Raw genomic sequence first — 15,410 nt, 5'->3', positions numbered from 1 at the left:
TGAGAAATCTGACACGCTCAGGATCCAGATGCAGGAGCGTATACGCTGCAAGCCTCCCATGTGCCAGGAACTGGTATAAGCAAGAGAACTGGAACTTGAGTGCCAGCCTCCTCTCCCCTACCCAAGGCCACAACCATGCGCCTGACATGGGTCCTTCTAGTTGATGCTTTTACATCTTACCGCATATACGCCACGAACAATACAGGGTATTGCTGAGAGGTTTTAAAATTCACACTAACGCTCTCATATCACATGTGCCATTCTGCAACCAACGTTCGGGGGGAACCAACATTGATAGACATAGGCCTGGTTTATTCATTTGAACTGCTGAACAGTATTCCTTAGAATGAACGGACCACGGCTTATCTGTCCACCCCCGTCTGACTATGAGGCTGTTCCCGGTTTTCCACAGCTGCAGCCACCCAGCATCCCTTGGCCCCAGAGCACAAGTCCCTTCCCTGGAGGCCCCATGTTCCTTCTTTCAGGGCTCTCGCCTCCTGACAGAGGACTCCTAATGCCTGTTCCCCCCGAGAGCAGGACCTGAGGCCACCCCTGTAGCCCCAGGCCCCTGCAGAGCATGTGGCAGGCACTCAGCTTCTTTGGATGGACGGATACAGAAGAATGGGGGGAGGGGGCTGTGCACCAGGCCTTGACCTCTTTGTACTGGGGACGAGCCAGGATGGCCTGAAAGAGCCCAGGTACCTGGGGTCCAGTGGTCAATGCCATCCCAGTGGGAGTGGGGTAGGGCCCTGGCCATGGGATCCTTGGAGCTTCTGGACAGGTGTCCCCGTCTGCTCTGAGGCCAAGACACAGGGTCTGCCAGGAGCAGACCGCCCCTGGCCCACTGACCCAACATCATCATGGGCTCCAGGAACAGCCCCGCCGCCAACCTCGCTGTCACGCAGGGAGCCCTCCCGAGGGCCAGGCACCGTACATTTCAGCTGCGTCATCACTCTCTGGGCAGGCATTAGCCCTCCTCCAGCAGACACGGGGGCCTGAGGGCCACACAGTCAGGGGCAGGGCGGGATTCAAACCAATACCTGAGGCATCTGAATTCGGAGAAACAGACACTCATTTGCCGCACTGAACAGTGCCGTCCTCTGCTGGGGCCTCGGCTGGGCCGGAGCCGAGCACAGAGCAGGCCCAGCTGGTCGTGAGCCCCTGCTTCCTCCTGCCACAAGAGAATGGGCACCTAAGGCCTGGTGCCCTGGGGATTCGCCGGAGTCTTCCCAGGAATGGCAAGCCCAGGCTCCAGCCCTGATGGGAGATTAAACGTGGCTCAAAACACACTCAGCTACAGGATTCCCTGAACTTTAATGCCATGGCTCTGAGAAGGGCAGCTGGAGGCCGTGGTGGATCTCTGAGGCTGCAGACACCACCAGCCCCCAGTGCCGGGGTCCTGGGCCCCAAGTGACTAGGCAGTGAGAAGCCGGGGGTCCTCACCCCTGCACTCCTGGGGCTGAGCGTGACCAGAAGCACTCAGAGCTCCTGCGGGAGGGCTTGGCCAACTTCGGGAGAGGCGTGGGGTAGAGGCATCACTGGCTCTTAAGAGGCCTGACCCCGCCAGGCTCAGGCACGGCTCGGCCCGGGGCCTGCACGGAGCAGCTAAGGGTGGAGGTGACAAAAGCGACCACAGTTCCCAGCCTGGCACCAGTGGGACACCTGGAAGGGAGGAGAGGCCTCGAGGAGTTTGGGACAGGTGTGCACAGGGGCTCCTGGCCTCTCAGGGCACTTGATTCAGGGAACCCCTGAGATGGGGAACCGGAGGACACATCCCACATTAGTTCTGAGAAAGGTGGGGGGATGGGAGCGCCCCTAGGATGACATCCAAGGCACCAAGAAGGTGATGCAGCCTCCTCTCACCCCTCCCCGCAGTTCCTCAAACTGGCCCCTAGGCTGGGGCCAGCTGCAGCGGGGCTGGCTTCAGTATCTTTGGGGGACGTGAGCCCTGCTCTCCAGGTTGGCAGGCACTTCTGGAGAGTCAATCGTCTGGTAGGCACTGTGCTCCTGTGAAGGTCCAAGGAAAGCTAGGGGGCGGGGGAGATGGAGGGAAAGAAAAAATGAAGGGTGAGCACTTAGGACATTCCACAAGGCCAAACCAACATCCCCCTATCCCTCGACCAGAAAGGCCAGAGCTGGGCATCCCAACACGCAGGACAGTGACAGTGGCAGCAGCCCCAGGCACCAAGCCTTTAGCATATATTATTCAATCCTCCTGTAACCCTATAGAGCAGGTTTTTTATTGTCCCCACTTTACAGATGAGGAAACTGAGGGTCAAAGAGATAAACTGACTCGCCTGAGATTATAAAGCTTGAAGCAGAGGACACCAGGATTCAAACCTAAGCAGCACGAGCCCAAAGACAGGGCTCTTAGCCATTAGGCCTCAGTGGTTCTCTGAGCAGCACATGCTCAGGAATCTGGCCAAGGGACGCCCAGCCCTGGGCCCACGGGCTCCCCTCCGGCTCCTCTCCCAGACAGAGCGGATACAGTGTGACTGTGTCCAGAAGGCCCCAGAGCTGGCACAGTGGCAGAGCCCAGAGGGTGCAAGGCAGGCTGTAGGGCTCTCAGTGCCACACCCCTCACTCCCCTCTGCACTCTGCACACCTGTCCTGTGCTCCTGAACAGGCCCCAAGGGCCCTGGGCCTCAGTTTCTTCATCTGTCTAATGGAGGAACGCCACTGGCTCCTCTCCGCCCCCGGGCAGGCCTGGGCAGTGCTGAGGTTGCCCAGGGTGGGCGGCCCCTGGCCATTCCTGCCCTTAGCCCAGCTGCTCTCCCAGCCGGTCAAGGGCCACTCTGGGCCTTTGACTGTTCACCTTTCACAGATGTGAAAGGCGGAGGACCACACCTCTCCCCACTTCTCTCAGAGAGAGAGAAAGGAGGTGAGAATGTGCGTCAGAGAGGGCAGGGGAAGGGCCACCACGAGAAGGGGTACAGCTCAGAGAGGCCGTGGGAGCGGGCAGCGGGTCTGGGCTGAGGGAAAGCGCCTGCAGTTCAGGGCTGGCTTTGGCCGGGGCCCCCACGGCCTAGGCCAGCACCACTCCTCCCTTGGCCACCCAGACCCCGTATGTGGCAGGAGAGGGGGGTTCCAGCGATGGGGCTGGAGGGAGCTGAGAGGGGAAGCTGGCCCTGCAGGTGCCTACAAGCCTCGGGCCACAGACTGCCCAGAGCTGCCTGGGGCACTGGATCACGCCCCAAGCTGCACCCACGTCTGAGCTGAGAGGGGGACCCGGCACCGCAGCCTGGTGCCAGGGAAAGGTCATACCAGGTGGGAACGGCCAGGGGAACCACTGGGTTCCTGCAGCAGAGACCAGAAACTTGCACACGGTTCAGCCTGACTTCCAGAGCCCACGCCAAGCCCCGCCCTGCACCTCGAGCCCTTCTCTCAGGGGGCAAGGTTGGCTCCCTGGGGCCGGGGCTGGGGGGCGGGCAAGGCGGAGACTGGGGAGAGGTGGGGAGATGGCAGCGTGCCAGCACCTGGGCCAGCGAGAGGGGAGTCGGGGAGCCGGCCGGAGGCGCTGGCCTCACCAACGTGGAGCAGGAGCTCACCCCCGCGCTCCCGGTACATCTGGTAGACGAAGAAGCAGGAGACCGGCTTGAGGAGCGCGCTGAAGATGGCCATGCCAGCGCTGAAGCGCTCTGTGTCCGAGAGGCTGGCCCTTGGGTAGAAGATGCTGATGTGGATGATGTCCAGGAAGATGGTGACCACCAAGCCACCCAGAAACTGCAAGACAGGCCGGGCGCAGGGCCCAGGGGTGACCACGTGTCCTCCGGGTTTACGAGCCCGCTGCCCCCCTGTCCCACCCCCTCACTCTCCCACCATATACACCAGACCGGAAGCTCCATTCGTGCCCTACTCTGTCCTTGGGGTTTGCTGGAGAACAGATCGAGCCAGCAGGCAGGACTCTGTGGATGAGATGCCCGACTGGGGGCTGTGAGGCCGCGAGCAGGGGTGCAGGGCCACAGCACCTTCCCCCACCTCCTCTCATCCTGAGGCCACGACGAGGTACAAGACTTGGGTCCAGAGCCTCTGAGATGGAAGGTCCCTCAGAATTCACTTGCTCCATCTTCACCACTAAAGAAATCCCTTCTCAGCCATCCCAAGAGGCCGGTGCTGGTGCTCACAGCCATCTGGGTCTGAGCGGGTGTCGGGAAGCTCCCCTGTGGGACAGTTCAGCCAGACCGTGTCCACTCCGACCTCACAAGGTGGTGGAGTTCCCTCTTCACAGGCCTCCCGGCCACATCTCTCCCTATTAGGAGGGCCCTAGAGGTGGGTTACTGGCGCGTGCCCCACTGCCCTCGGGGAAGGGCCAGTCTGGGACACTGGTGGGAGCCCACCCCACGCCCCTCCTGGGGAGAAAATGAGCAGACTCCGGGCTCTCAGAGCCAGGCAGGCAGAGAAGCAGGCCAGACTAGTGAAGGTGCACATGGGCTGCTAGCCTGGGTGGGCTTACTTAGCAGGCTCTAGAAAGTGGGAAATGGGGAAAAAAGAAGAGAGAGGAGATTGGACGAGCGAAGGGGAAGACGGAGCCGGGCCCACGATCACCCTTAAGCCAGCTCTCCCACCACTCCCCCAGCTCACCATACTTATGGCGTCGATGGAGTCCCGCTGCGCGACGGCCCACACGCCCAAGGCCAGGATGGTGAAGTTAGACCACGCGTAGCCGCCCGGGAACACGATGCAGCCCCTGTGGGAGAAGGAGGCACTTGAGTCAAGTCAGGAGGTGGCCGCCCCACAGGTGCCCACCCCTCCCACAGGTCACCTCCTAAGGCTCTCAGGTCTCAGGGTCCCTACAAGCAGAGGCCACATTCTATGGCCTTGTTCCTTCCCACCCCCCGTGCTCCAGAAATGTCAGCACATCCCATCGCTCTGCCTCCCAAACGGATCTGGAATCTGGCCATGTCCCTCCAGCTCCAAACCACCATCCTCTCCTACTAGCCTCTCCCCGCTGGTCTCCGTACTTCCACTCCTGCCCCCTCCTGGCCATTCATAAATAGCAACCAGTTAGGTAAGTCAGGGGACGTCACTCCTCTGCTAAAAGTTCTCCAACAGTTCTCTTGGAATAAAATTCAGACTCTTGACCATGGCCTATGGGGCCCTGTGGGATCTGGTGACACAGCCCAGCCTATACCTCCCATTCATTGCCTTGCTGTCCCCTCTACCCTGAACACTTGGTCCCTTTTTGTCATTTTAGCCTCACCTCAACTGTTAACTCCGAGACTCCTTCTCTGACTGCCCCATTTCAAGTACCACCTCACCACTTTCTAACACAATGCCCACCCTCTTTTATTTTGTAGGGTATTGCTACTAACTGAACTGTTTACTTGTTTGTCAACTCAAAGAAAATAACAGTTAACCCAGAGCCCTTACTAGTATCTGGTACAGTTATAAGTGCTTTAAATTCGCTCATTTAGGGCTTCCCTGGTGGCACAGTGGTTAAGAATCCGCCTGCCAATGCAGGGGACACGGGTTCGAGCCCTGGTCTGGGAAGATCCCACATGCCACGGAGCAACTGGGCCCGTAAGCCACAATTACTGCGCCTGCGCGTCTGGAGCCTGTGCTCCGCAACAAGAGAGGCCGTGATAGTGAGAGGCCCGCGCACCGCGATGAAGAGTGGCCCCCACTTGCCACAACGAGAGAAAGCCCTCACACAGAAACGAAGACACAACACAGCCATAAATAAATAAAATAAAATTAAATTAAAAAAAAAAATTCGCTCATTTATGTGCATTTGTCTTAACAACCCCAGTAAGGAGGCACTATTGCTATCCTCATTTTACAGATGAGGAGACAGAGGCACAGAGAGGTCAAGTAACTTGCTGAAGGTCACACAGCTGCTAAGTGGCAGAGCTGGGATTTAAACCCAGGCAGTCTGGCTCAAGAGGCTGTGCTCTTATCCACCGTATTCACTCAGCTTGGATGGCCCCAGCACGCAGTGGAGTGCTTCATAAATTTAAATGGCATTCCCTGAAGTGTACCATACAGAAAACATGTGCAAAGCACTTAAGTGTAGGGCACAACGAGGCTTACTCAGAATACGTAATCTCATTTTTTGGTTTTGAGAAAGCAGGCCTCACCAACTCAAAATCTTGGGGAGCGTGACTGAGAAATCTGGATTTTGACTCTGCTCCTCGAGGTCATTAACCATGATTATCACTGTTCCCATTATTCACACCCGTTAACGTGTGCACTGCACTTCCACAACTGCAAAACGCACACGTGAGCTCAATGGTCTCCAGTCTTGGTTTGGCAGAGAAATCTCCCCAGAAACTCAACAGCTAAAGCAGACGGTAATGACGAAAATCAATCCTGAGGTCCTCAGGCCTCCCTTGTGCAGGCCTGGGCAGTGTCTGGTGAGCAGAGCATTGCCACGCTTCTCCCTCACAGCTCCTGAGTGGCGTGCTTCCTTGTACCCATTTTACAGATGGAAACCAAGGACCCGAGAAGTGGAGTCACTTGGTCAAGGTGACCTGGCTGGAATATAGCAGAGCCAGGACCTGAACAGGGTCAGTCTGAATCCTGAGTCTGCCGTCTCTGGGCAGGGGGTGTGAAGTGAGAGTGAAGGTCCACCCCTAAGCAAGTGACCTCACCCCTGTGTCATGCGCCTACTTGCTGAGCCGCTGAGCTAACCCCCAGAAGGCGCCCAGCCTGGCAGCTGGCCTCTGGACACCCTCAATAAAGGTTAGCAGTTTTACAGTTTCAGAAGTTACGCTTTCACCTTCCGATGACCTTACAGGACAAGTGGGAGGGTCAGTAATGCTTTCACTTTATAGGTGAGAAAATGACTTAGGGGGTTTAAGTGACTCACCCAAGGTCACAGACACACAGAGCTCTACCTGACATCCACCCCAGCACAGTATAAGAGACCGGCCCCCAGGCTTCAGCACCTCAGACCCCCCAGATGCGAAGGCCTCGGGGAAGAACCAGAGGGGTGACAAGCCCAAAGGGCTCGGGCAGTGTCTGGAGGAAGGTTGAGCGGTTGGTACTGCCCTGGACTGTTGCCTCCCTGAGGATGAGGGCTCGAAGCTCCTAGGGCAGTGATGGCAAAGGCCTCTGGGTACTGCCTGCCCCTCTGACATCCTTGGAACGTGGGGAGCTTGCTGATGACGCTCTTGACAAAGGTGCTATTTAGTCTCGGAACGGGCTGGGAGACGTGGACAAGGTCCGTGAGACGCATGGCTGCAGACCCAGGACACACGTGGACAAGACCCCAAGGAGACACGCGGACCCAGATCCTGGGAGACAGGTGGACACAGAACAGGACACGGAGAGAGTCACTCACCAGATCGTCAGCAGCCAGTGAAGCAGGAGGATCGCCTGTGGCACACAAAAAACAGGGAGTGGGTGGAGAAGAGATCTGTGAGTGTGACCACCGTGGTGGCAGGGGGCTGGGCAGGAAAGCTTTTGGAGCCAGAAAACACCGGAAGCCCCCGCCTAGCACCTAGGAGGGCTTCAGCAATGTCTGTTGAAACGAAATACCACCCACAGTGATAGAAGAGAAGGTAGAGAAGGAGGAAGGGCACAAGCCAGGCGATGCTGCCACGTCACCCCTCCCCACTCCTTCGGGGCAGCTGACACCTACAGCCCTTCCTGCTTCCAAAGGCTGGAGGCTCCTTTGGGGAACCTGGGAATCTGCTCTGGAATCAGAGGAGCCTCAGTGGGAAATGGGGGTGGGGGGGAGCTCAAATGAGGCTGATTTCTTAGGACACTGGGGCTGGGGTGCCGTGTGGGGACGGGGGGATGCCGGGTGCGTCCAGGGAATGGGAGAGCAGCCCGGTGGCAGAAGACCAGAGGGGAGAGGTGGGCCTTGAGGGCCTTGGCAAGGAGCACGGATTTCATCCCAAGTGCACTGAGGGATGTCACCAGAAGCTTTTCTGCAGGAAGGTAACACGCTATGATTTGTTAAGAAAAGAAATCCCCCTGGCTTTTTTCTAGAGTTCTGCGCTATCCCACCCTTTTTATTGCCCCATATGTCCTTCAAAGACAGTCCTCTTTACTGGAACTGGTCTCTACTCCTGGTAATCAAAAGGGCCCTGATTGCAAAGCAAGTAAAGAAGGAAGGAACAGATGCTACGGGGAGGACAGGGCAGCTGCCAGCTAGAGCTTCCAAAGAAGCAGGGAACTCGGAGCTGGTGCTAAAGGGGACGCAGGGACCAGCCAGGCAAAGGAGAGGGAGAGCGGGGTGTTCCAGAGTGGACACCAGAAGCACAGGCAGGGACGCAGGACCCAGAGCCCCGAGGAGGGGGAGGGCTGGGCCAGGGGTGGCGCTGAGGCTGCGGGAGGCCAGGAGCCCCAAGTCGGGAGCCTCAGTGGGGCCTGGTGGTCGGCGGGGGCCCTTGAGGGGCTTTGCTCCCGGCACGGAGCGGTCAAGTTGGGAGGGGGAAGCCAAGAGCCTGGGGCAGGGACGGCATGCTGGGCCCAGAGAGCAAGGGCGGACGGAAGGACTGCAGTGGCTTCTGGTCTGGTGCAAGGGGGTAAGGAGAGGGAGCCGCCTGCAACAAGGAACTCTGGCTGCATTTCTAGAAGAGTTACTATTTATGGCTCACCTGTGATGTGCCAGGCCCTGGGCCCAGCGCCCCACATGACCTTCTCTGGGCCTCATAACAGCTTCTGGAGCAGATACTAGAATCGTTCCCATTTTACAGTCAAGAAAACTAGGCTCAGAGGTAAATTAAGTTGATCACGATTGCACTGATGGCAAAACTCAAATTAAATTGTAAGTCTGACTCCAGAACCAGGGCTCCTCGCCTTCACGCTGGATGCATGGCCTTCAGCGGAGAGGAGCTATTTGGGCTTGAGACGGACGTAGACGTTTTCCACATGGGGAGCAGGTGACATCCGGGGAAGACGCCCGGGATACCCCACCTTCACCCCCAGTGCTCAGTGAAGTGAACAAAGCTCAGAGTATGGTCCACAGCCCCCAAAGAATCCCTCCTCCGGCTACAGAGGACTAGAACAATTCTGTAAGGACGATTGCACCTGACTTTACACAGGTCTTGAGACTCCGAAAAAGCTGAGTCTACATGACAGAAGGCTAGCTCTGGAAGGAATCTTTGCCATCACCTTCCCTCATTTATTACCGAGTGCCTCCCACACATCAGGCAGAATTCTGAGATTTTTGTGCATAGGAATGCATTTCCTCCTTACAATCCTGAGGTACAATTTCCCCCATTTTACAGTTGAGAAAACTGAGGCTCAGAGGTAAGTAACTTGCCCCAGGTTGCACAGCCAGGTGTTGTCCGACCCAGGGCCTGGGCAGATGTGCCCTCCCGTTACAAAGATGGGGAAACTGAGGCAGAGGAGGCCTAGCCTTCTGAGGGTTTCTTTTCCCAGGGGCTGAAGAGGAGGGATCACACAGCGCTAAGTTTCTGAAACATGTACAGTTTAAGCTGGCATCGCTGGCACCTGCTTGGCCTCCACCCTGGGGATTCAAAGGCGAGCTGGGCAGGTGCAGCACTGGGCCGCCCTCCCAGACCTGACACCTGGGGTGGGCGGGACACTGTGCACCAGACAATCACCTTAGGAGTGTGGATTCCCAATGAGACAGCCTGCCGTGAAGGAAGTTACAGCAAAGGAAAAGGAACCTCATTCTGCAGCAAGGGAGAGGTGCTTAGGAGGCTTCTCTGAGGGATGAAGGGGGTGAGCCAGGGTTAACCAGGGGCAGAGGGGAAAGCAGAGCATTTCAAGCAGAAGGGACAGCACCTGCAAAGGCTGTGTGGCAGAAGGGAGCATGGAACATTCTGGAAACGGAAAAGAAGCCAATGTGGCTGGAGTGGAAGAGGAGAGTGGAGAGGAGGGACGGGAAGCTGGGGGTGGGGCAGGGCCAGGCCTGGAGGGTGTGGGGCGAAATTCTGATCTTTATCTTAAGAGCAAAACACTGTCCCCCTCTGTCTAACAGGAAACCCTGCCCACAGAGGGGAAGGACCTGCCAGAGGCCATGACACGTGGCCAGCCACGGTGGTCCTGGTGTCGGGTTTTTAACTAAGACAAGACACCAAGGAAGGAGCCACAGGGGAGGCAGCTCACATCACTACTCCCAAAAATCAACACCAAATCCATCCCTCCCTTGACTTCTATTTCAGAAACGGTCTTCATTTCCAAGTGCTCTGGTTCCCACCTCTAGACTGTGCACACTGCAGGTCTTTAATAAAGGGGTGCTCTTGGCCTGCAGAGCCCAGCTTTATCACGGTAAGAGGAAAGGCTGAGACCCAGGGAAGCCTGTGGGGAAACCATTCTGTTTAACCTGTGGGATAGTTTTTCCTGGAGCCAGAAAAGCTTGTAATATGGAGTGAGCACCTGCTAAGGTCCAAAACTAGGCCCTCTCTTTTGGGCAGAACAGAGTATAATCTGGAAATCCTGCAGATCTTTAGCAGACACACATCCCCTCGGTGTGACATCACTTTTGTTTTCTAAATATTTAGGAAACGTAGCATTAGTGGATCACTTCTCTTCAGCCCTGGGAAAAGAAACCCACAAAGACTAAGCCTCCTCTGCCTCAGTTTCCCCACCTTTGTAATGGGAGGGCACACCCACCCAGGCCCAGAGGGGTCTAACGTGCAGGAAAGCTCCAACAGGAAACCCAGCCAAGATTCTAAAAAAGAGTGGATATGTGTATATGTATAACTGATTCACTTTGCTGTACACCTGAAACTAACACAACACTGTAAATCTACTATATGCCAGTAAAAATAAAGAAAAGAAAAAGAAACCCAGCCAAACTGGCTCTGCCCTTCCTGACAGCCCTCATCTCAGCACAAAAGAACTGTCTGCTGGCTCTGGGGGAGGTTTCTGGTAACCAAGGGGATACTGGGGATTCCCAGGTACTGCCACAGAGAATGAGGGAGGGAGGGGCCTGAGAATGTGCCTGGGCAGCCTGACCATTCCGACTGGGCAAGAGGAAACAGAGACTTGAGCTCCTGGACTCCTCCTATAGACTCGGCCCGGGGGGGGGCTGCCCCGCCCTTTCCCAGCCGGTGTCCGATGTGTCAGAAGACTGGGGGACAGGGAGGGCCAATGGGCCAAGGCAGCAAGGGGTCGTAGGATGCTGGACTGGGGGCAGGAGACCTGGGTTCTGGTCCAGGGGCCACGTCCCCCTGTGTCTGAGCCCCGGGTTCCTACCCTGTGAAATGGAGGCAGCACCCATCACCCACGTGTCCCATGGGGGTGCCTCAACCGCAGAGACAGGCATCTGACGGTCATTGGATGTACCTGTTTACTAACCGGAAGCGCTGTGTGCAACAGGCATCCAGAAACAGCGTCAACAACATCAACCCCTGCTACTGATGAAGCCCTGCCTGTCACGTGTCTACACTACCCTGAACACTCGGCCCATGTCATCCTTGCAACGGTCTGGCGTAGAGTTTTAATCCTGCTTTACTTATGACAAAACTGAGGCTAAGAGAGATTAAGTAAATTGGCCCAAATGGTAATGCTTATAAACAAGAGAGCCCAGATGCAAATCTCAGAATCGGTCTATCTGGTCTGAGTTTTCCTGCTAATAAAAATGTGATGCTACACCACCTCCTGGACCACTAGATCCTCCTCTTATCACCCTAGAAGGTAGGGCCTAATTTTATGTTCTTTTTATGGTGAGGAAACTGATACTCAGAGAGGTTTAGAAATCTGCTCCAGGTCACACAGCTAGTAGGCAGCAAAGTCTGGCTTTGGACAGAAGTCTGTCTGGCCCCAAAGCCTGTGCTCTATCCACTGTGCTACAGGGTCAGGATCTGGAAGAGCAAGGGAAGAGTGGATGGAAATGAGGAGGTTTGACCTTGAGAAGGGAAGGCTAAGGGGGAAACCGAAGGGTCCTGCGGACCAGGACTTAGACCCTTCGTTTGCCACTAGAGGGCCCACAGGGGGTTGGGGTGGGAGTTCCCAGACGGGTGGTAGACAGACCTGAGGTCACCATACACTTTTGTATTTTTTCAGCTTGCAGGATTGAACCTGTGCCCTGGGCAGTGAAAGCGCTGAGTCCTAACCACTGGACCGCCAGGGAATTCCCAGGAAAAATATAGTCTCTATATTAATCTGTATGGAGGGAATTCCCTGGCTGCCCAGTGGTTAGGACTCTGCACTTTCACTGCCGAGGGCGCAGGCTCAATCCCTGGTCAGGGAACTAAGATCCCACAAACCGCAGGGCACGGCCAAAAAAACCCAAAAACAAACAAAAACAAAAACACCCAGAATATATCTTCCTGGTCCTGTGCAAACACTAGGTGGCCTGTTGCATGAGGCAGCAAGATCCCCGAGGACTCCTGAGGGCTGAGGCTAGGGAACGGCACTCAGGGCTGCTGGAGAGCAGAGGCAGAGGTGGGCAGTGGTTAATGGTGTGGGCACTGCAGCCAAGTATGTGGATTGGACCCCAGCTCCGTGACTTAGAGCTCTGTGACCCTGGGCCAGTCACCTGAGCTCTCAGAACTGCTGCTTGCTCTTCTGTAAAGTGGGACAATAATGCTTCACGAGGGTGTTGCGTGGCTACAGAGAGGTGGAGGGATGTGCGAAACATTCAGTGCAATGCCTGCCAGGTAGTCAGCCCCCGAGACGTGGCCATCCTCATTACTATTATACAGTCAGCTTCCAGAGTTCTTAACCCTCATGCTACACTACCCCCTGCACCCTCCTCCAAAGGGCCTTTCTCCCAAGACCTCACGAACTCAAGCCCAGTGCCTTCGAAGCTTGTCACAGTGACATTCCTCCAGCTCAGGACTTGCCTCACAGGTGGGGCTGGGTTAGCGACTGCCCAGAGGGCCTGGGCAGTTGCTTCTGCTCACCTGGCACCACTGCCCACTCCAGCTGGGCACAAGCAGGCATTGAGCCAATGCCCAAGGAATGTGTGAAATGAGGGAGGGGGTAGTGCAGGGCCACAGGGGTGCATTTCCCCAGCTCCCAAGGGGCTCTGGTCTCAGAACACCCCACTCAGACGGCGGTGAACAAGGATCAACAGCTCTCTCCACAGGGTGGCCAGGTTTAACAACAAAAACACAGAGCACCCAGTTAGTTTTTAATTTCAGATAATGAATAATTTGCTAGAATGTCCCAAACATTGCCTGGGATATACTTATACTAAAAAATTATTCATTGTTGATCTGAAATTCAAATTCAACTGGATGTCCTGTATGTTACCTAGCAACCGTAGCTGCTCAGGACCTCACAGCACTTACTTGTCTCTGATTGGTATCAGCTAAGACCCTTGGAGATATGATGTTTTATTTCCCAAGTCAAGGGAAGGACCAGATATTTCATTCCGGGCACCCAAAGCTAGCACAGCTCACATCTGGGGTCGTGTGTGGCCTGTCCCACCCATGAAGTTGCTCAAAAAAAAGCCCCAAACAGACTAAGCCCTCCCCGTGGACAGAAAATGTCAAGGCAGAAGTCAGTCCTAACTAATTGGTGGCCAGGAAAGGACACATCTTTGAAGCCTGACCCTGATGGGTTCAAATCCTGCCTCTGCCACTAAATCTCTGTGGGACCTTGGCAAGTTACTTACCTGGTCTGAGCTGAAGTTTGCTCATCTGTAAAAATCTCACAAGGTTGATGTGATTAAATAAATAACCTGGCACACCACAGATGGCCCCAAAATGCGGGCTCTCTCCCCTCTCAATTCCTGCGGCTCTGTCCCTCATTTCATTCCCTCTTAGCAATTATTTTAGGCAAATCTCTAATTAGAGAAAAGGCGGTCAACGTTAACCCCACATGGGCTGGAACAGAGTGAGTATTGACACCAACAAACCTCAGTTGCCCTCATGTAAATTTCTTCCCAGCTAAACCTTCAATCCAAGTCCATTCCCTTGTTCCAGCCATCTCTCCCCCTAGCCGTTGACTGAAAGCTTCGGGGAGGTTTGCTGAAGCAAGTATTAAGGAAAGTATCAAGGGACGTCTTCCCATGTGAAGTCACAGTACAGACGATGTCTAATAATCCAAATATGGATAATGTATCATTCTGTAGTCATCTATCTCTGAGATTCCTTCAGTACCAGACACCACGGGTGCTAAATTCTTTGTCATGCGTGAGTAAAAGGGCATTCCTGGATACAGTCTCAAAGGAAACTGCACTGAGACCCAAAATGGCAGGTTTGGGCCAAGGTTCATACCTTCCTGACCAAAGCTAAAGGCTTCAGCCTCTCAGTGGCAAACAGAGCCAAGAAGCACTGGGCTGGTGGGGCGGGGAGGAAAAAAAAGAACAGCCGCTGGCATCCTGACAGCTGAGGACACGGCTCAGGAAATGAAGACACCCCAGGAAGCTCCAGTGTTTCCCTAAATGCGCAAAGTTGGCGTTTTCTGCTTTTAAGTAACTTCTATTGGTGTCTGTGTTGCTTACGAAATAAAGACGTTGAATTTATAAACTTGGAAAAACCACTCGTCCGGGATCACAGCTTGATCTGCCAACAAAGGAGGCTACCAGGTTGGTGTTGGGGGTGCAGGTGAAAGGTTTAGCCCCTCTCTCCGTGGAGGGGAGGTGTGCCGCCTCTAAGTCCCCCCTCGGGCTCTCGGTGGGCCCCTCCCCTCCCCTCCCCCCCCCCCCCCCCGCGCCTTCCTCTTTCTCCAGGGGAATTCTGCGCGCGCAGGCCAAGGCGAGCCTCTGGGGCCCGGCGCTCCCAGCTGGACCGGTCTGACTCTGGGAAGAGGGGGCCCCTTCCCTCCCTTTCCTCCTCCAGTTTCCTCTCGGTCTTTCCTGCTGGCCTTCTGTATCCCTCTCCTTGCTATGGTCTATCCACCCACCTCCTTCTCACCTGGGCTCTGTACGTTCTCTTTCTCCCTACCACCCCTCTTTCCCCAAACTCTCGGTCCTCTCACCTCTAAATTCCTACTTTAAAAGCGCAAACGCCCAACACGCTCGGAGAGACCCGCCTCGCGCCCGCCCGCCAGCCCGCCAGCGGCTGGGCCACCCCCGCCCCGCCCCTCCTATCGCCACCTTCAGGTTCACGGCGGGCAGCTCCATCACGACCAAGCCGGAGGGAATCTGCGCGACAACCGCGGGGGCTCCTGGTCTACGAACTCGGGAAACAAACTTGCCCGGCTCCGCCCCGCCCGCGGCCCCAGCTCCAACCCCCGCACCCCGGGGAGGGGGGGAGGGGCACGTGAGTTGGGTCACGTGACTGTTGCCCGGTTGCTAGGCGACGGCGTCCGGCTGCTCGCGCCTTAGTCCCGCCACTGCCCAGGTAGTTCCCGGCACGGCTGGAGAACATCCAGATTTGCGTCGCAAAGGGCACAATATCTCGCCGAGTTGAAGTCCCTGCAGGTGGGCTGACGGGACCACCTGCAGCCAGGAGAGCTTGGGGGAACGTCCAGGTACAAACTGCAGATGCGGCAACAGCTGGTGTCTCATCCCAGAGGGCACCCTCTCTCCTCCCTCCTTCTCCAGTGAAAGTGGAGACAGTTACGGACCTCAGACGATCCTTGTGAGGATAAAT

The 15,410-nt window shown here is 56.0% G+C and overlaps 1 protein-coding gene across 3 annotated transcripts; it reads right to left on the bottom strand.

Moving 5' to 3' along the window:
• Positions 1-291: 291 nt before the first annotated feature.
• LOC118903569 (angiotensin II receptor associated protein) lies at positions 292-15,053 on the bottom strand. 3 transcript variants are annotated; one of them, XM_036868748.1, is made up of 5 exons: positions 14,912-15,053; positions 7,283-7,317; positions 4,582-4,687; positions 3,477-3,723; positions 292-2,027 (listed from the first exon to the last, which is right to left on the bottom strand). In XM_036868748.1, exons 1-5 carry the CDS (start codon positions 14,936-14,938, stop codon positions 1,924-1,926), a joined length of 519 nt encoding a protein of 172 aa, XP_036724643.1. In that variant the 5' UTR covers positions 14,939-15,053; the 3' UTR covers positions 292-1,923. The 3 variants fall into 3 exon arrangements, with proteins under 3 accessions (XP_036724643.1, XP_036724651.1, XP_036724660.1); XM_036868756.1 differs by having other exon boundaries at positions 3,528-3,723; XM_036868765.1 differs by having other exon boundaries at positions 3,549-3,723.
• Between the last annotated feature and the right edge of the window lie 357 nt (positions 15,054-15,410).

Source organism: Balaenoptera musculus, chromosome 1 (assembly GCF_009873245.2).
Source record: "Balaenoptera musculus isolate JJ_BM4_2016_0621 chromosome 1, mBalMus1.pri.v3, whole genome shotgun sequence".
NCBI lineage: Eukaryota > Metazoa > Chordata > Mammalia > Artiodactyla > Balaenopteridae > Balaenoptera > Balaenoptera musculus.
The sequence above is the reverse complement of the archived record's forward strand: the minus strand, read 5'-3'. Positions and strand labels throughout refer to the sequence as shown.

Excerpts from the sequence above, each read along its gene's own strand:
- LOC118903569 (XM_036868748.1), bottom strand. The coding sequence starts at position 14,938 with ATGGAGCTGCCCGCCGTGAACCTGAAG. Across the intron at positions 7,318-14,911 it reads TGCCCGCCGTGAACCTGAAG|GCGATCCTCCTGCTTCACTG; the intron begins GTGGCGATAGGA and ends TGTGTGCCACAG. Across the intron at positions 2,028-3,476 it reads CTCCCCTCTCGCTGGCCCAG|CTTTCCTTGGACCTTCACAG; the intron begins GTGCTGGCACGC and ends CCCGCCCCCTAG.